This window comes from Scyliorhinus torazame, chromosome 27, assembly GCF_047496885.1.
Source record: "Scyliorhinus torazame isolate Kashiwa2021f chromosome 27, sScyTor2.1, whole genome shotgun sequence".
Taxonomy (NCBI): Eukaryota; Metazoa; Chordata; class Chondrichthyes; order Carcharhiniformes; family Scyliorhinidae; genus Scyliorhinus; species Scyliorhinus torazame.
Window position 1 is genome coordinate 16375560 of NC_092733.1, and position 20821 is coordinate 16396380.

At 51.2% G+C, this 20821-nt stretch overlaps 1 protein-coding gene across 1 annotated transcript; it reads left to right on the forward strand.

The window, feature by feature from the left end:
• The first annotated feature begins 460 nt into the window (after nucleotides 1-460).
• On the forward strand, nucleotides 461-20451 carry LOC140403254 (UV excision repair protein RAD23 homolog A-like). The gene is made up of 9 exons (XM_072491025.1): nucleotides 461-697; nucleotides 7816-7974; nucleotides 8639-8781; nucleotides 10449-10606; nucleotides 11971-12098; nucleotides 14348-14432; nucleotides 15498-15628; nucleotides 17276-17431; nucleotides 19489-20451. Exons 1-9 carry the CDS (start codon nucleotides 632-634, stop codon nucleotides 19600-19602), a joined length of 1140 nt encoding a protein of 379 aa, XP_072347126.1. The 5' UTR covers nucleotides 461-631; the 3' UTR covers nucleotides 19603-20451.
• The last annotated feature ends 370 nt before the right edge of the window (nucleotides 20452-20821 follow it).

Sequence of the window (20821 nt, forward strand, 5' to 3'; positions counted from 1 at the left end):
GAATAACCCGGGTGAGAGGGGTCTTTGAGTATGCTGCCTGCTTTCCCACGGCAGTGGGCGTTGTAGACAGTCAATGGATGGGAGCAGGTTTGTGTGATGGACTGGGCTGTGATCACGACTCTCTGTAGTTTCTTACTGGGCCCAGCAGTTGCCATACCAGGCTGTGATGCAGCCAGATAGGATGCTTTCTGTGGTGCACCTGTAAGAATTGGTAAGAGTCAGTGTGGACGTACTGAATAGAAAATATACACAAATGTACATAAAATATTAATGCTTTCCCACCCCCCATTTTATTTTTTTCCGTTCTCAAAATCATAAGTAGGTCAATTTTTTAAAGGTGTGGGAAGATAAGATTACTGTAGCAATGGTGTATGTATGGGGAAAATCAATGTGACTGGCAGCACTTCCTGATCAAGCGCGTGACATCATCGGTCGAGCGCGTGACGCACTAGGTCACCATGACGACGCTGACGACCTTGCGTCAAGATGGCGACAGTCTGAGGCTGCCCGGGGCTGGTGGAAATTTCCAGCAAACTGAGCGTGGAGGCGGCGGCCCAGCCGGCGGAGTGAGACTGCTTTTCTACCCCCCTCTCCCCAGGGGGGGAGGGGCGGCTGACGCGCGGCCGCCACCATGTTCATCACCGTGAAAACTCTGCAGCAGCAAACCTTCAAAATCGAGATCGACCCCGAGCTAACGGTGAGGCAGGAATTACCCCCCCCCCCATTCCCCAACCCCCCCCATTCCCCAACCCCCCCCATTCCCCAACCCCCCCCCCCATACCCCAACCCCCCCCCCCCCCATACCCCAACCCCCCCCCCCCATACCCCAACACCCCCCCCCCCATACCCCAACCCCCCCCCCATTCCCCAACACCCCCCCATTCCCCAACACCCCCCCATTCCCCAACACCCCCCCCATTCCCACACCCCCCCCCCATTCCCCAACACCCCCCCCATTCCCCAACACCCCCCCCATTCCCCCAACACCCCCCCCATTCCCCAACACACCACCCCCATTCCCCAACACCCCCCCATTCCCCAACACCCCCCCCATTCCCCAACACCCCCCACCCCCCCCCATTCCCCAACACCCCCCCCCCCATTCCCCAACACCCCCCCCCATTCCCCAACACCCCCCCCCCATTCCCCAACACCACCCCCATTCCCCAACACCCCCCCCCATTCCCCAACACCCCCCCCCATTCCCCAACACCCCCCCCCCATTCCCCAACACCCCCCCCCCCCATTCCCAACACCCCCCCCCCCCCCATTCCCCAACACCCCCCCCCCCCATTCCCCAACACCCCCCCCCCCCAACACCATTCCCCAACACCCCCCATTGCCCCAACCCCCCCCCCCGGTCCCCAACCCCCCCCCCCTGGTCCCCAACCCCCCCCCCCCCCCCGGTCCCCAACCCCCCCCCCCCCCCCGGTCCCCAACCCCCCCCCCCCCCCCGGTCCCCAACCCCCCCTCCCCCCGGTCCCCAACCCCCCTCCCCCCGGTCCCCAACCCCCCTCCCCCCCGGTCCCCAACCCCCCTCCCCCCGGTCCCCAACCCCCCCCCCCCGGTCCCCAACCCCCCCGGTCCCCAACCCCCCCCCCCCGGTCCCCAACCCCCCCCCCCCGGTCCCCAACCCCCCCCTCCCCCCGGTCCCCAACCCCCCCTCCCCCCGGTCCCCAACCCCCCCTCCCCCCGGTCCCCAACCCCCCTCCCCCCGGTCCCCAACCCCCCTCCCCCCGGTCCCCAACCCCCCCGGTCCCACAACCCCCCCCCCCCGGTCCCCAACCCCCCGGTCCCCAACCCCCCGGTCCCCAACCCCCCCCCCCCCCCGGTCCCCAACCCCCCCCCCCGGTCCCCCCCCCCCCCCCGGTCCCCCAACCCCCCCCCCCCCCCCCCCGGTCCCCAACCCCCCCCCCCGGTCCCCAAACCCCCCCCCCCCGGTCCCCAACCCCCCCCCCCGGTCCCCAACCCCCGGTCCCCAACCCCCCCCCCCCCCGGTCCCCAACCCCCCCTCCCCCCGGTCCCCAACCCCCCCCTCCCCCCGGTCCCCAACCCCCCCCCCGGTCCCCAACCCCCCCCCGGTCCCCAACCCCCCCCCCCCCCCGGTCCCCCCCCCCCCCCCGGTCCCCAACTTCCCCCCCCCCCCCGGTCCCCACCCCCCCCCCCCCGGTCCCCAACCCCCCCCCCCCCCCCGGTCCCCAACCCCCCCCCCCCCCCCGGTCCCCAACCCCCCCCCCCCCCCGGTCCCCAACCCCCCCCCCCCGGTCCCCAACCCCCCCCCCCCGGTCCCCAACCCCCCCCCGGTCCCCAACCCCCCCCCCCGGTCCCAACCCCCCCCCCCGGTCCCCAACCCCCCCCCCCCAGATCCCCCAACCCCCCCCCCCCCGGTCCCCCCACCCCCCCCCCCCGGTCCCCAACCCCCCCCCCCCCCCGGTCCCCAACCCCCCCCCTCCCTCATTTCCCCCCCTCCCTCATTTCCCCCCCTCCCTGCATTTCCCCCCCTCCCTCATTTCCCCCCCTCCCTCATTTCCCCCCCTCCCTCATTTCCCCCCCTCCCTCATTTCCCCCCTCCCTCATTTCCCCCCTCCCTCATTTCCCCCCCTCCCTCATTTCCCCCCCTCCCTCATTTCCCCCCCTCCCTCATTTCCCCCCCTCCCTCATTTCCCCCCCTCCCTCATTTCCCCCCCCCTCCCTCATTTCCCCCCTCCCTCATTTCCCCCCCTCCCTCATTTCCCCCCCTCCCTCATTTCCCCCCCTCCCTCATTTCCCCCCCTCCCTCATTTCCCCCCCTCCCTCATTTCCCCCCTCCCTCATTTCCCCCCCTCCCTCATTTCCCCCTCCCTCATTTCCCACCTCCCTCATTTCCCCACCTCCCTCATTTCCCCCCCTCCCTCATTTCCCCCCTCCCTCATTCCCCCCCCTCCCTCATTCCCCCCCTCCCTCATTTCCCCCCCTCCCTCATTACCCCCCTCCCTCATTCCCCCCCTCCCTCATTTCCCCCCTCCCTCATTTCCCCCCCTCCCTCATTTCCCCCCTCCCTCATTTCCCCCCTCCCTCATTCCCCCCTCCCTCATTTCCCCCCTCCCTCATTTCCCCCCCTCCCTCATTTCCCCCCTCCCTCATTTCCCCCCTCCCTCATTTCCCCCCTCCCTCATTTCCCCCCTCCCTCATTTCCCCCCTCATTCCCCCCCCTCATTCCCCCCCCTCATTCCCCCCCCTCATTCCCCCCCCTCATTCCCCCCCCCTCATTCCCCCCCCCCTCATTCCCCCCCCCTCATTCCCCCCCTCATTCCCCCCCTCATTCCCCCCCCCTCATTCCCCCCCCTCATTCCCCCCCTCATTCCCCCCCCTCATTCCCCCCCCTCATTCCCCCCCTCATTCCCCCCCCCTCATTCCCCCCCTCATTCCCCCCCCCTCATTCCCCCCCTCATTCCCCCCCTCATTCCCCCCCATCATTCCCCCCCTCATTCCCCCCCTCATTCCCCCCTGCCCATTCTCCCCCCTCATTCTCCCCCCCCTCATTCTCCCCCCCTCTCATTCTCCCCCCTCTCATTCTCCCCCCCTCTCATTCTCCCCCCCTCTCATTCTCCCCCCCTCTCATTCTCCCCCCCCTCTCATTCTCTTCCCCCCCCTCTCATTCTCTTCCCCCCCCCTCTCATTCTCTTCCCCCCCCTCTCATTCTCTTCCCCCCCCTCTCATTCTCTTCCCCCCCCCTCTCATTCTCTTCCCCCCCCTCTCATTCTCTTCCCCCCCCTCTCATTCTCTTCCCCCCCCCCTCTCATTCTCTTCCCCCCCCCTCTCATTCTCTCCCCCCCCCTCTCATTCTCTTTCCCCCCCCCCTCTCATTCTCTTTCCCCCCCCTCTCATTCTCTTTCCCCCCCCTCTCATTCTCTTTCCCCCCCCCCTCTCATTCTCTTTCCCCCCCCCTCTCATTCTCTTTCCCCCCCCCCCCTCTCATTCTCTTTCCCCCCCCCCCCCCCCTCATTCTCTTCCCCCCCCCCCCCCTCTCCCGTGGGGCCTAGGCTCCACCTCCGGGTCCCACTGGCAGTGATATAGAGAATATTGTTGTTGTGGAGGACTTGTTTACCTCCTGAGAATCCCGCAGTCTGGCAGCATCTGTCGAGAGAGAGAGAAAAACAGAGTTAATGTTTCAAGTCCAATATGACTTCTTTGGCACTCGTTAACCTTCCCTTCTTCCAGGACACTGGAGAGAACCCTCATCTTCTAAATAATGATCGCGGGATTCTTCCTCCCTGCTCCCCAAGCACCAAAATAAGTATAAGGTTGTGCCAGAAGGATGGCACCTCTGGCAGTGCAGCCCTCCCTCTACAGCTCTGCAATTCTCGGCCTTGGTTTAGTTCTTAAGAATCTGGATTGTGACTTGAGCCTTCAACGAGCTGATCTGAAGGGGTGATAATGTTACCAAGAGAAGCCCAACATGCTGGGTCTATTTTCAGAAGCTTTTAAAAGAATAGGTTTTTAGGGGACAGCTCGGGCGCAGTGGCTAGCACTGCTGCCTCACGCCGCCAAGGACCCAGGGTTCCTCTCAGTGCTCTGGTTTCCTCCCACACTCAATGATGTGCAGGTTAAGTGGATTGCCTGTGCTAAATCGCCCCTTGGTGTCCAACGGTTAGGTGGTGTTGCGGGGGCGTGGGTCTCTTTCGGGTGCTCTTTCAGAGGATCAGTGCAGACTTGATGGACCGAATGGCCTCCCTCCGGCACTGCACTTCTGCATTAGGGATTCTATGATCTGCTGTGAATGCAGTTGCTTAGTGGTTGAAATTCTGAGGAGTAACAGCTTCTGCACTTAAATATAATTAACTCTTGAGTGGGTGTTTCTGACATTTTAATTGAGCGATGCTCGTTGACTATCAGGTGAAAAACTGGTTTGTGGAGCTGCTCTGCCTGCATTTAACAAGTAGGACGGTCTTAGTTTGAAGTTTATCAGTTTTCTATGCAGACTGGCTTTAGCTGTGTACATTCCATTAAGTATCCTTGTGAATACTGAGAACTCTAAAACTTGGTGATTGCTAATCTACAAGTGGGTCGGGTTTGATAGTGTACTCCATATCACGCAAATGAAAACTATACTTGGGTAGATTTCTCAGTAATGGGAATAGATAACAAGATTTATTTGCTGGTGAAATTTCAAATTATCTTCATTTAAGGAGAGTAGACTGTAATTTAGTTGGAAGGACCTTCAGGATGAGGATTAATGGGACCTGGATAAACCTATTACATTTCTAGACACTAAAGACAAAATTAAATGGGGTTTTCCCCAGTCAGGAAAACGTTTGCACTCCATATCGATCCGATAGGCAGACGACTTGTTTCCAGGCTCTTAAACCATGATTCGGTTTTGCAACAGCTGGGTCAGGCAAAGGAAAGAACTGAGGAAATTCAGTGCTGGTGCGCACCCTTCCTAGTGTTCGAATCACTGTCTGGTAAATAATAATCAGATGCAGTTGGCCTCGCCTCTGTCCTACCTCAAAGAATGCCATTTACTGCACCAACAACGGCAATTTTCTATTTGTTACATGGGCCTTTCTGAGGCCTCGAAGTGAGATCGGCAATTTAGAGCCATCGTGGCACAAGTGCAGAGACCCCATTTTTCTTTCTCACACGACGTTAGACAGCCAGTGTCTTCACCTCAGCCGTTTGGTCTGAACCCAGCTCTCGGGATTGTTACACTCCCTGCACCCCACAGCTCACTCTGCTGTCAGATTATTAGAATCATAGTGTAACTACGGAGCTGCACCGACCCTCTGAAAGGGCATCCTATCTAGGACCCCCCCCCTCCCTATCCCCTTAACCTCACCTACTTGTTGGACACTAAGGGCGTTTTAGCACTGCTAATCCACCAAACCTGCACATCTTTGGACTGTGGGAGGAAACTGGAGTACCCGGAGGAAATTCACACAGACACGGGGAGAAGGTGGAAACTCCACACAGTCAGTCACCTGAGGTCGGAATCGAAACCGGGTGCCTGGCACTGTGAGGCAGCAGTGCTAACCACTGTGCCGCCCATTAGAATGATCTGAAGTGATGAATTGCTGATCTTTGTCGTGTCAATACCTGGAGGGTCTGTAATTTGGGAGGATTGATGACTAGGTGTGCCTTAGGGTCAATAATTTAATAAACTGCAGGAGAATTGATTCCAGCTTGTGCGCTGTTATTAATTTGTGGGAATATTAATTTGCTGCAGGGGCAGTGGGTTATAACGTCCAGAAACTTTAATGTTTGCCCATTAATAATGACATAATCTGTAGAGGTATTCCCTTCAATGGGAGTAATTACTGTAAATCTGCAGTATATGAGTGTTGATGCTTGATTCATGGCAGCACTTAACTCCACTTGGTATGAAACATAATCTACTGTTGGCGCCTTAACCTGTGTCATACGGCGGCAGATATTTAATGTTTTAGTGCTGCCGCTGCCATTAGTGTGATTCAGCAGTGGCCCTCTGTCCCCTGAACCAGAACCGTTGTGAACTCGGGGACTTGACCAGATAATCAAGGTTGACACTTTGATGCAGTACTGAGGGTTGCCTTGCTCTGGAGAACTGTTATCAATGTGAAACATTCAATCCAGGCCCTATCTGCCCGCTCAGGCGGATGCAAAAGATCCACAACAATTTTTCTTGGGAGACTGGGCTTTCTTCAGAAGTTTGGCCAACGCTACGTCGTTGGGGATTACCGGTTTGTTCCCTCCGCTGATGTTTGCAGAGCCTCGCTGTGCATGTTTGCCTTCAGCACAACAGTGATCAATTCATTGGCTGTAAGCTTTGGGAGTGTTAATACCTCGGGGTATCTTCAAGGATGTGCTTTGGGTATCCTTCCCTGCTTTTGTTTCCACGGATCTGCAGGGGTATTCATATCTTGCACGTGTCTGCTGTAATATTGCTTGTGTTGTATCATTAATTCTGATATACTGTTAATAGTGCTTTAGTCACCTTAAACAATGTTACATGACAATGGGGCGGCACGGTGGTGCAGTGGTTAACACTGCTGCCTCACGGTGCCGAGGACCTCGGGTTCGATCCCGGACCCGGGTCACTGTCCGTCTGGAGTTTGTACATGCTCCCCGTGTCTGCATGGGTCTCACCCCCACAACCCAAAAAGATATGCAGGGTAGGTGGATTGGCCACGCTAAATTGCCCCTTCATTGGAGAAAAGAAAGAATTGGGTACTCTAAATTTATTAAATACAAAAGAAAAATGTTCCATAACAATGTATTCCTTAAATTATAAATTGTACAGTTACCAGAACAACACTTTGAATTCCCTGATTGTTGGCACTAAATGTAAAATTATATTTTAAATTATTTGTAATATTTTGGCCAGCTGTATTTTCTCCCTTACTGTCTTAAAACCTGTTGTGCTCCAGTTCTAGTGGCAGTGACAACCCTGGTCTAATTGCCAATGAATTTGTAGTCAGCACAGGAAACCCAGAAGTGGGTTTTTCTTTTGCTTCCTTAGTCCATTGGCATAGAGGCCGTTTATAGATCTCCCAACTGTTTCCCTGTCTGGTACCAGCTAACTGGGTAGAGACCAGGATTTGAAGCTGGGGACCTTTTGGCCTGTGTTGCTCTGTGGATCACATTACTCGGTGCTTAAAACCTAGGAAGTCGGAAGGGAAATGCCAGAAGTGCATCTTCTTAATTAGAAATGACTATCGGACGGACATGGAGGAGGTGTAAATACAAAGTGTAAGGTCGTAAACCTCTTGACTGGGAGGGTCACTGTTCTGGTTATTCTCGATGCTAGCTCATCTGTATCTGACTTTATTACTGTCTTTACAAAATGTTATTTGACAGGTGCAAGTGCTGAAAGAATCTATTGAAGCAGAAAAGGGCGCTGGTTTCCCTGTTGCTGGTCAGAAGCTCATATATGCTGGGAAGATTCTAAGCAACGATGTACAGCTCAAGGAATACAAGATCGACGAGAAGAATTTTGTTGTTGTCATGGTGACAAAGGTGTGCAATATTTTTGGGGGTTTCTAGCAGTGGAGCCCTTTTATTTTTAAACCAGAGTAGTTGCAGGCGAGAGGTAATTTAGTTACAAGGTTAGTTGGAGAATCTAGGGCTTGTTCTCCTGGGATGAAATGAAATTGAGGGAATGTTTGATGGCGGTGGACAAGATTATGAAAAGTTCAGATAAGGTAGATACAGAAAAACTGTTCCGATTAACTGATGGTGCAAGGCTAAATTTCACAGATTTAAGGTTTTGGGTAAGAGATGCAGGACAATGCAAGGAAGAGCTATTTCTTGCAGTGGATGGCAATGACCTCGAACTTGTCACCTACATGAGCAAAGGTGCTGAATGATTTGGCAAGGAAATGTTTTGAAATGCGTTTTATCTATACTCTTTGTATTGTCAATGTGCAGGTGGTTAGAGTTTGGGAGTGAGAGGCTGAAGAGTTTAATCTCAGCAGGATTTGAGTTTAGTCCCCCCCCCCCCCCCCCCCCCACACAATTTCCACCACCCTCGTTGTAGACACGTTCATCTCATTTCAGTATATGTTACAAGCGAATGATGCATTCTTTGTGCGTTATAACAAGACACGTAACTGCTAATTAACTCGACGGCTTTGGGCAAAGACTTAATTAAGAGTGCAACTTTTTCTTTTAAAACCCACAGCCCAAAACCACTCCCATAGACATGGGATCAGGTTCTACAGTTGGGCCATCCACCACACAGTCGCAGCTAGAAGGAGAAGAGAAACCGAATACAGATGATGGAAGCCAGGCCCAGACTATTACCAGCTCTGTTTCAATATCCAGGTAAAAGATGCCAACATAAGATCAAGCCAGCCACTCTCCGATTCCCTTGAAGAGAAAGAAGTGCTGTACCATGTTTCTTTCCCCCACCCGAGGTGTGGAAAAGACTCTTTTGTTTGATGAAAAATATGTGCTTTGCAGGTTTGCTGTTAAGTGTCTCGAGGGGAGGGGGCGGCACGGTGGCGCAGTGATTAACGCTACTACCTCATGGCACCGAGGACCCGGGTTCGATCCCGGCTCCGGGTCACTGTCCGTGTGGAGTTTGCATATTCTCCCCGTATCTGCCTGGGTCTCATCCCCACAACCCAAAGATGTGCAGGGTAGGTGAATTGGCCGTGCTAAATTGCCCCTAAATTGAAAAAAATATATAATTGGGTATATATTTAATTATTTTTTTAAAAGTGTCTCCAGGGGAAGCTCCCCTTGGTCAGTTTGTCAGTTCACTCCCATGTGCATATGCTGAGCCGTGCGAACTGTATCAGCAACGTACATTTATATAGCACCATAGACACCAAGCCCACAAGGAGCTATTAGGTCAGGTGACCAAATACATGGTCAAAGAGGTAGGATTTAGGAAGTGTTTAAAATGAGGAAAATGAGGTGAAGGGATATAGGGAGGGGATTTCAACGCTTGGGACCCAGGCGACTGAAGGCATGGCCACTACTGGAAGAGCAATTATAATTGGAAATGCACAAGAGGCCATAATGTGAGGAGCGCAGATATCTTGAAGGGTTGTGAGTTGCAGGGTATTACAGCGATAGAGAGGGACAAAGGCCATGGAGGGACTTGAAAACACATCTAGGCGGTTCCTCGGTTAAATCTACTGCAGTGGCGTCTTAGTGGCTCTCAGATTGGCAGCAGTGCCCCGGAAGAGATAGACGAGCAGTAAGCCAGGATTCCAGTTTCTGAGCATAATTCCACACCCACTCCCAGAAAGTAGGTGATGGTCGAATGAGGATAAAATAAACGTCACCTCCGATGCCTTCCATGGGCGAGTAGCACTTTAGTGCTCGGATTGAATGTTGGGAATGGGCCTACTGGGCAAGGAAATGAAGGCAACCAGCAGCTGTGAAGCCCTGCCCTGCATCAGTGAATGCCTTTAGAAGAGGAGTGGAGAAACGAGGAATAGAAGGGAGAGTGGGCAAATTGTCTCTGGAGTAAGTAAATCAGAGCTGTCTTCCTTTTCAGCTGTCACTTGATGGCAGTCAGTTAAAACTGGCACAGTGAGCAGCCTTGATGCTGTGTCAAAGCACCTGCACACGCTGCTATCAGTAGTAGGATTTGAGTATCCAGAAATATGTTTCATAAATGGTATCAGTGCTTCTCTGCTGTCTGACCGGAGGATTTCCAGAAAGTTTTCTGTTTTTATTTCGGAATTCCAGTATCTACAACACTTCACTTGAATATCAGTTCTGGGAGACCAGTGTCTGTGAACCAGCTTTCTGCATGCCCAGAAATAAATCTGGCTCCCTTACCCCCAACATCCAAGTTGTACACACAAATACCTGGCTCTCCAGTTCTTCCACCAGGAGTAGAGATTCAGATATAGTGGTGCCAAATGCAACCAGTGGGCTTAAATCTCTTGGAATCTGGAGTCAGCATGTACCTCAGAAAAATGTCATGTTACCAATTAATTGGTTAAAGATGCCTCTAAAATTTGTATTCACAGTTCGATGCCCTCTTCGGGGAGTGATATACTCTCTGCTCCATTGTCAGTCAGTGATATGCACCCTACACAAGTATCAATGATGGACCTAATGTCAGAACCGGGTTTGCAGCGTGACTTGCCTGACGACTTGCCCCACGATGGTGCTAACACAACGCCAGGTCAGTAAATCCATAATCTTTGCCTTATTTGTTTCAATAAACGCAAGAGATGGGGTTATGGAAATGAAACAGCCAAGTCTACAATTATTAAAAGCTATATTGACAACTTATGATCTGCTTTTGCCGTGAAAAGCTCTCCACGGTTGTGACGTACATAAAGCAGAGATAGCAGGATTGTACAATGATGAACTGCAGGAGGGAACTGTAAGCATTCACCCATGTCTGATCTTCCAATGCACGGAAGGTATTTGTTTGTCGATCTATTTATTTTTTCTGCAAGGTGTCTTAGGATGTATGGAAAGTCCTGCGCCACATTTTTCACTTTCTGTCTCTCACCTTCTGGTAACTATTCTTCTGTATGGTAACACCTCTGTTATTATTTGAGGACATTGAGCCATACCATGGAAATTCTGCTGGTGCTTGTTAATTATAGGAGCAGGAGTCAGCCATCTGGCCCCTCGAGCCCGCTCCGCCATTTAATAAGATCATGGCTGATCGTTTTGTGGACTCCGCTCCAAGTTCCACTTACCCACTCATAACTCTTAATTCCTGTACTATTCAAAAATCTATCTATCTTTGCCTTAAAAACATCCAACAAGGTGGTCTCAACTGCTTCACTGGACAGGGAATTCCACAGATTTATAACCCTTTTGGTGAAGAAGTTCGTCCTCAACTCCATCCGAAATCTGCTCCCTATGCCCCTAATTCTAGTTTCACCCAACAGTGAAAACAACCTCCTTCATAATTTTATATATTTTTTATCAGATTCCTCCCCCCTCATTCTTCTAAATTCCAAGGAGTATAATCATCTTTATTATTGTCACAAGTAGGCTTACATTAACACTTAAATGAAGTTACTGTGAAAATCCCCTAGTCGCCGCACTCCGGCGTCTGTTCGGGTACGCTGAGGGAGAATTCAGAATGTCCAATTCACCTAACAAGCACATCTTTCGGGACTTGTGGGAGGAAACACCCAAAGGAAACCCACACAGATACGAGGAGAATGTGCAGACTCCGCACTGTCAGTGACCCAAGCCGGGAATCGAACCTGGGACCCTGGCACTGAAGCGACAGTGCTAACCACTGTGCTACCTTATAGTTCCAGTCTCTCCTCATAAGCTAATCCTCTCAACTCCGGAATCAACTGAGTGAATTTCCCCTGCATCCCCTCCAGTGCCAATACATCCATTCTCCAGTATATCTGTTAACCTGAAGTTGACAAGATTCAATGTTGAATATTGTCACTTTGTTCCCCTTTGTTAATGCTGGATATTACTGAGTACAGAAGAATGTAATTTTGCCTTTGCCGGTATACCACAAGAGGGTGTTTATAATAATAAAACGCTTAAATTGCTCCTTTGCAGTGAGGGACACGGCTTACGAGACCATGCTGACAGAAATTATATCGATGGGTTATGAACGTGAGCAGGTGGTGGCGGCATTAAGGGCAAGCTTCAATAACCCGCACAGGGCTGTGGAGTACCTGCTGACGGTAAGGTGTGTGTGTGTGGACAGGGGTGGGTGCTGTTCTCACCATTTTCTACTTGTTTACCTGACTGTTCCTGGCAACGTAATGAGGTGCAAGGTGGGGGTGTTTCCCTTTGTGTCAGGTTATGTAGGATATATGGCACAGCAACAGGCCATTCTGCCCATCCAATCCATGCTGTTGTTCATGCTTCGCTCGAGCCTCCTCCCATCTAAAATCTGCCAGTGTAACCCTCTATTCCTTTCTCCCTCATAAACCTGTCTAATTTACCCTTCAGTGCATCTGTACCATTTGCATCAGCTATTCCCTGCAATAATGAGATCCACATTTTGGGTCAAGAGATTTCTCCTGAATTCCCCAGTTACTTCTGGAAAATAAAATACACCTTTGGTCTATGCAAACAAGGCGGGAGTAAGAGAGGAGAGAAAAACGGACTTGGAAATATATCGCAGTTCCTTCACTGTCGCTGCATCAAAATCCTTGAACTCCTTCCCTGATTCCTGGGATGGCGGGAACCAGCACATTGAGTCAGTTAGGATTGTATTCGCTGGAGTTGAGAAGACTTGAGGAGGAATCTCATAACCCATAAAATCCTGACAGGACTGGACAGGGTAGATGCAGGAAGGATGTGCCCGATGGTGGAGGTGTCCAGGACCAGGGGTGACAGTCTAAGGACATGGGGTAGACCATTTAGGACAGAGATGAGGAGAAATCTATTCACCCAGAGAGTGGTCGGCCTGTGGAATTCGTTACCACAGGAAGTAGTTGAGGCCAAAACATTGCGTGTTTTCAAGAAGCTGTTTGATAGGCAGCATGACGGCGCAGTGGTTAGCACTGCTGCCTCACGGCGCCGAGGTCCCAGGTTCGTTCCCGGCTCTGGGTCACTGTCCGTGTGGAGTATGCACATTCTCCCCGTGTTTGCGTGGGTTTCGCCCCCACAACCCAAAAATGTGCAGGGGAGGTGGATTGGCCACGCTAAATTGCCCCTTAATTGGGAAATAATGAATTTGGTACTCTTAAATTTATTTTTTAAAAAGAAGCAGTTAGATATAGCACTTGGGGCAAAGGTGAATAAAGGATTTGGGGGAGCAAGGCGGGATCAGGCTATTGAGATGGATGATCAGCCATAATCATTAAGAACGGCGAAGCAGCTCGAAGGGCCGAATGGCCTCCTCCTGTTCCTATTTTCTATGTTTGTATGGGTGAAGGTAAGGTAAAGTCACCATAGTCCCAGATGACCGTAGGCTGCTTTCCCCTTTGAGGGGGGAGAACTGATCGGTGGTGATTTAACCTGAGGATCACCACACCTTGAACGAGGGGCAAGGTTGAGAAGGCGGGGCCTTCGTGAATAACCTCCACCATTGAACCCACGCCCTCACTCTGCATCACAAGCCAGCTGTCTAGCCGACTGAGTTCAACCGGCCCCCAACCCGACAATGTGGGTGTACCTACACCGCATGGACTGCAAAATGGATCAAGAAGTTAGCTCACTACCATCTTCTCTGGGGCAATTATGGATGGGCAACCAATGCTGGCACAGCCAGTGAAGCTCTCATCCCGTGAAGGAATAAATACCGTAAATATATAAAATGCAAAACGGCGCATTCAAGCGATTTTTCTTTCGGTATGGGATAATACTAACCTTGTCCAAGTTGAAATGTCGTGCTTAATAATGAATGTGTGTGCGGTATCTCATGTACAGTGCATTTTACTGCACCATAATAACCAGTATTTTTGTACTGACTGTTGACATGTTGGTGTGCAGATTAGCACAGTGGTTAGCACAGTTGCTTCACACTCCAGGGTCCCAGGTTCGACTCCCGGCTTGGGTCACTGTCTGTGCGGAGTCTGCACGCTCTCCCCGTGTCTGCATTGGGTTTCCTCCGGGTGCTCCGGTTTCCTCCCACAGTTCAAAGACGTGCAGGTTAGGTTGATTGGCCATGATAAATTGCCCTTAGTGTCCAAAAAGGATAGGTGGGATTACTGGGTTACGGGGGTAGGTTGGAAGTGTGGGCTTAAATGCGGTGCTCTTTCCAAGGGCCGGTGCAGATTTGATGGGCTGAATGGCCTCCTTCTGCACTGTAAAGTCTATAATTCAATGGAATAATTGAAGTTGGGGGGAGGGAATGAGTTGGGGGGAGGGAATGATGCGGTATTTATATTTCACCATACTATCTCGCTGTTGTAAAACTTGTTATTTGACTTTGCTGACACAGCCAAGCTGAACCTCTCCTACCCTCTCTCTTTGTTTACAGGGTATACCTGAAACTCCAGTGCAGGAGAGTTCAGCGTCTCAAGAGAGTCTGGAGTCGGATCCATTGACTAACCCAGAGCGACCACGTAAGGAACACTATGCATAATTGGGCTTACAAGTCAATTCTGACGAATGATCATCGGCCTGAAGCATTCGCTATTTTTCTCCCCACAGATTCTGAGTATTTTTGATTCTCGTTTGACGAAGCTTCTGCTTGTTTATCGCGATGGAGGATTTGTGGGTTTTTTTGCTGCAGTTTTTAGTTTAACTGTTACCCGCCCTATTCTTTCCTGGCACTATCTCCTTCCTGCAGTGCAGTGCAGCAGATGCTGGGGCAGGATGCCATAGGTGCTGCGGGCCCTCAGTGTGACCAGTATTTATGCACGAGTTGAGAACTGGGAAGGTGGTGGGGTGTTTGACTGTCGGGCTAGTTAGCTAAATCTGAAATACCGACGTATGGCTTTGCTGCATGGTGATTGATGCTGGAACTGATTCTGCTTGAGCACTTGCTGTGACTTATTTACATGCTGCTGACACTCCGTCACCCCGCAACGGTGTTCATTCCATGCTGGGACCTCGAGTGGTGAGCGTCACTGCTGAGTTGGCTCTTGTTCCCGCTGGATTGCGATCAGGAGAGGGAGCCCTGCTTTCCGGCCCCCTTCCCCGACTCGAGAGCTCCAAATTGTTTCTTCAAGCCCTTACCGCTGCCTTCTCTGCGTGCGCACTCAATAAAGACCCAGGCTGTCAATGTAGGGCAGTTGGATTAATCTAGCTTGAGTGTTTCACCAGGCAATTTGTTCATGCACTAGAAAGTAGGCATGCACTTGATAGGCCGAATGGCCTTGGCTTTGCGACCAGAATTCGAGCATCCTTCAACAGTGCCCTGAAAGCAATCACTAGCAGGAGGCTAACTCTATTTTGTTCCCTTCCTTGCCTGCCTTGGGTTACCTAGCTTGTTTTTGTTTTTTGTCAGCTCACCACAATGGTATGAGTTGAGTCATTTTAATGTTTTGGTGCAGATGATATATTCACCATTCCGTGGCTGTTTCTCCCAACGACCCTGCCCGACGCGAGCACTTTATATATAATATGTATATATATATATATAGAAAAGAAAAAAAATCCCCTCTCTTCCTTCCTTTTCCACTTAGCTGAGAACCCTTTGGAATTCCTCCGGGAGCTTCCCCAGTTCCAGAACATGAGGCAGGTACTCCAGCAGAATCCTTCGATGTTACCAGCCCTGCTTCAGCAGCTGGGCAGAGAGAACCCACAGCTACTGCAGGTAAGGGTGAAAAAGCCATCAGCTCCTTTAGCGCATTGATTGCAGCAACCTAACCTCCCGAGGTGATAAAATTGCTCGTGGTGTAGGGAAGGTGGGAAGACTTCCAAGTTAAGCTGCGGCTTTAGGACAGACGTGCAACGGCTGAAGGGGCAAAGTGAGCCAGGTCCACCTGCATAGAGTGATAAATGTGCAGAATGGGTAGTGGGGGCAGAACCTTACTGTCATTTAAAAAGTTTGGATGTTGTGACTGGTGGGATGTGTAGAGTTTTTAATGTGGCCCAACTAAGGGGAGTGGCCTTCCTCAATATATCTTAAGACTGCCGTTTCTCACCTTACAGTGAGTGCAAAAAACAATATAGAATAAGTTTGTGCTCTGCTGTGAGGAAGTTATATTGGTGACACTGCGGTTAGCACTGCGGCCTCACAGCCAGGGGCCCGGGTTTGATTCCGACCTCGGGTGACTGTTGTGAAGTTTGCACGTTCTCCCCGTGTCTGCGTGGGTTTCCTCCGGGTGCTCCGGTTTCCTCCCACAGTCCAAAGATGTGCAGGTTGGGTGGATTGACCATGCTAAATTGCCCCCAAGTTACCAACTGTTGGATGGGGTTGCGGGGATGGTGTGGGGAATTGGGCCCTGGTTGGGTGCTCTTTCGAAGGATATCTTCTTGGGCGGCACGGTGGCTGAAATGAAAATCGCTTATTGTCACAACTAGGCTTCAAATGAAGTTACTGTGAAAAGCCCCTAGTCGCCACATTCCGGCGCCTGTTCGGGGAGGCTGGCACGGGAATTGAATCGTGCTGCTGGCCTGCCTTGGTCTGCTTTAAAAGCCAACGATTTAACCCAGTGTGCTAAACCAGCCTCTGCCAGGGACCCGGGTTCGATTCAGGCCTTGGGTGGCTGACTGTGTGCAGTTACCACTTTCTCCCTGTGTCTGCGTGGGTTTCCTCCCACAGTCCAAAGATGTGCAGGTTAGGAGGATTGACCATGTTAAATTGACCCTCGGTATCCAAAAGTTTAGGTGGGGTTACAGGCATAGTGTGGGGGCTTGGGCCTAGGGTTGATGCAGACTTGATGGGCCAAATGGCCTCCTTTTGTAGGGATTCTATGATTTCTAAGCGAGTGACATTAGCAGAGCCTTATCTTGCCCTTCCCTCGTTGCCTTGAGGTCTTTAGGAATCAACTATTTAGCTTTGTTCCTGATCATTCACACTAGCCTGCAAATTGTCTTGCTTGTTGAATTCAATTTCACAATATGATGGGGCAAAACCTGGGTTGTTGATCCATTACCATAACTGAGGCTGCCGTACCTTGTGGTAGGTATAAGTTTTGCAATAATGTTGCAATGACGTACTGTGCATAGAGGTGGTACTGCAGAGCGAGGTCTGGGACCATGAAGGAATGCGTTGGAGAAATAGAGGAATATAATTTGAACCCCCCCCGAATCCAACATTCTCTCTGTCTTCAGGCCAATCTTTTTCTTGACAAATGCCACTAAAGCGAATTGGTTGGACATGCCTCTGGCACAAGAGTGACTGCACCAGAAGGGTCATTCCCTTTCGAAATGAATTGATCGCGTGCAAAGTGCTTGTCGATGTTTTGATTTGATATTATAAATGAGTGCCTAATCACTGATGACTACTTCCCCGCAGCAAATCAGCCAGCACCAAGAGTACTTCATCCAGATGTTAAACGAGCCAGTGGAGGATGTTGCGGAGATCGAAGGGGAGCTGGGAGCCGTCGGAGAGGACACCTCGCAGTCGAGCTACGTTCAGGTTACACCCCAAGAGAAAGAAGCCATAGAGCGGGTCAGTAATGACCACCAAAGGAACGTAACTAAGCTAGAAGAGACCCTTTCCAAACTCCTCCAAATCCGAACACTTTCAGTAATTGGCTACTTACTAACATCTCTCATCCAAAGTTATCCGAAAGCAGTGTTATTTGTTCTTAATCTTTCCTCCCAAACCCCATCCGAACCATGCCCGGTATTGACCCATGTACATCACTAGCATGGTGGCAGGCAATGCTCCCGTGAACATCCCCTCGCCGCGCGTATCACGTTTGTTGTACTGCGTGCTCACTTTAAGATTGGCGCACTGCTCCCTGTGTGTCTGGCCTGTTAATCCCCAGCACAGCGCATTTCCTATTGCTGGCTGGCTATATCCCTGCTTCGAGGGAGCAGGTAAAGGAACCCCAACTGAGCGAGGGCCACTGAGGTCCATTTTAACATCCCAGATGCTGTCTGGCTGAGACGAACAACACAACTTACCACAGCATAGTGACCGTCTGGTGTTTTTGCTTCTGTACTATATGAATGATGCATTTCTTCATATCAGACTGAGAGATCCACCGGGTTGATGGGTAGTGAGAGAGACCTTCCCACTCGCAGTAATGTTTAGTCGGGCTGCAATTAGGGTAGCGCGGTAGCACTGTGGTTAGCACTGTCGCTTCCCATCTCCAGGGTCCCAGGTTCGATTCCCGGTTTGGGCCACTGTCTGCACGTTCTCCCCGTGTCTGCGTGGGTTTCCTCCGTGTGCTCTGGTTTCTTCCCATAGTCCAAAGATGTGCAGGTTAGGTGGGTTGGCCATGATAAATTGCCCTTGGTGTCCAACAAAAGGTTGGGTGGAGTTGCTGGGTTGCGGGAATGGGGTGGAGGTGTGGGCTTAAGTAGGGTGCTCTTTCAGAGGGAAAATGAAGATATGATGGGCTGAATGGCCTCCTTCTGCACAATAGGGACTCTCTGGGTGAACCTGAGAGGATTATATCGTCTGACGCATGGACAACTCTGGAAGGCTGTGCAGTTTGAGTAAGTGGTTACTGACAAGAATATAAATCCTTTTCTCCATTCCTGTCCCCACGGTGCTGGGTATTGTTGTACAAGCACCAGGTTCCCAACAGTCTGCATCTTCAGCAACTATCTTAAGCAGCTTTGTAGCCGGACTGTTTAATTACCCTTTCCTGACATCCCTCCACGTCACTGTGGCTGATTCATTGGATAGCAATGAGGAATGACAATCCTGCATTGCCTTCTCTGTCCGTCTGTTGGGTATAAAAGGCAAGCGCAGTTTCACCCCCAGCATGCCAGATGAACATCAGCTGAGTCAGCAGAGAGCAGCGATCGATGGAACCTGGTTGCGAGTGGCCAAGACAATACCTCTGTTACGTTGATAGCATTGAGATCTGATAGTCAGCCGATCATTACAAACAATTAGTTACTCGTTCATAATTTATTTTTATCTCTTTATAATTATTCAAAATGATTGGTGGGGGGAGAGAGGAAAGATGATTGAAGGGAAACACAAACTAATATTTAAATCCAGCTTCTGGAAAATAAGGTCTTTGTTATACTTCCGCATCTGACAAGCCCTTAATTTCAAAATAAACCCCATATTGATTAGTGGCTACTCTAAGCTTGCCTGTTCGACCTGTTTTGGGGTTGCTATTCCAAGCTTTGCTGCATTTGCAATTTGCTATTTCCTTTTATTTGTATCTCGCCCTCGTCTGCTAATCCCACCATGGCTCGCACCCTTCCTAGCTCTGTAACCACCTGCAACCCTTCGATGTACCTGTATCCCTCCAGTTCTGGCCACCTTAGCAACCCTGGATTCTCTCTGCCCTCTCTTTCTGTCTGTCTCACTCTCTCTTTCCGCCTCGCGCTGCCCGTCCGCCTCGCGCTGCCCGTCCGCCTCGCGCGCTCTCGCTGCCCCCTCGCTCTCGCCAGTACCTGTCCTAATTTTCCCCTGTGTGCCTCAGTTAAAAACAAGTATCTGATGCAGTGTTGCAATGGTGTAACTATGTTAAAGGCCCCATATGAACGGGCATTCAGGTACTCGCTTGTCATTTACCTTTTCTCTTTCATGCACAGCTAAAAGCCCTGGGTTTCCCGGAAGGCCTGGTCATTCAGGCCTATTTTGCTTGTGAGAAGAACGAGAATCTGGCCGCAAACTTCCTGCTGCAGCAGAACTTTGATGATGAATGAAGAACGGGGATGGAACTGGCGACAGACCTTGGATGTCCAAAACAATCTGCTCTCCAGCGCCTGCACGAACTTCAGCCGAAGCGCTGTCATTCAGCTCTGTATCTGAGTAATGATTGGAATAACCATTAGAGACTGCACATTACGGTTCAGGGTGGGGTGGGGCGGGGGAGCTACGAACACGACTCATTTTAACCTGGGAGGCTACAATTGAAGGGGGGGGGGGTTCTTCAATATTAAAGCAAGAGAACATTGCAAATATAACTTGTTTACTGGGTTTAAAGATTTGTTTTCACCGTATATAATTCAAGGTTGAACCCCCTCCCCCCACCCCAAAAATGGGGAGCCTGGGGGGGGGGGGGATGTGAGGAGATAACGCATTCGACGGCCCGAATAGTAAGTGTGTTCCCCATTAGTTTGTGAATCTGGAGCAGCAGTGCACTAACAGCCTGCTTTAACAGCAGATGCTTCTCGGTAGATGTGTGCAGGACATAATGGGCACTTGACTGCACCTTGTTACTAGTTTATCTTCCACGTCATTGTTTCCATGTTCACCCTTTCTTTGTGCGTCTGTGTTTAGTGGAATATCTTGCACCTGGAGCATCACGTGACACCGATATGCAACCAAGTCATTGAAACCGCGTCGTGAAGTGGTTCATTTCTTGCGCAGCGGCTATGGTCTGCGGGCCTGTGGGGTAATGTTATTTTTTTTCCTGTTCTCCCACTTACGAACAAAAGATCACGACAATGGGATAGAGCTTTTGTTTTCTTCACGGTGTCGTTATAGCTTTGTCACGACGACGAAACCTGCCTTCAAGAGTTTCCGTGTAATTAAAAGTTATTTTTAATTAATTTGAGGTTGACGTGTGTCGGTTTGTTGCCCAGGTTGTGAAAGGTTGTGGTGCTACTGTTGGGCGGTCGGGCTGTAGAGACCCAGGTTCGCTCCCTATTCTGGGAAGAGTTGGGTGACCTCCAGCGGGGTGGTTGTGAGGATGCTGCAGCTAGCCTCTGTCCCTGCCAGGCTAAGACATGGCACTCCCTTACATCTCCGGTTACTTACAGATGTTATTTAAACAGAACATTCCTGGGCAGCCTGGTGGCGCAGTAGTTAGTACTGCTGCCTCATGCCGCCGTATCCCAGGTTCGATCCCGGCTCTGGGTAGAGTTTGCACATTCTCCCAGTGTCTGCGTGGGTTTCGCCTCCACAACCCAAAGATGTGCA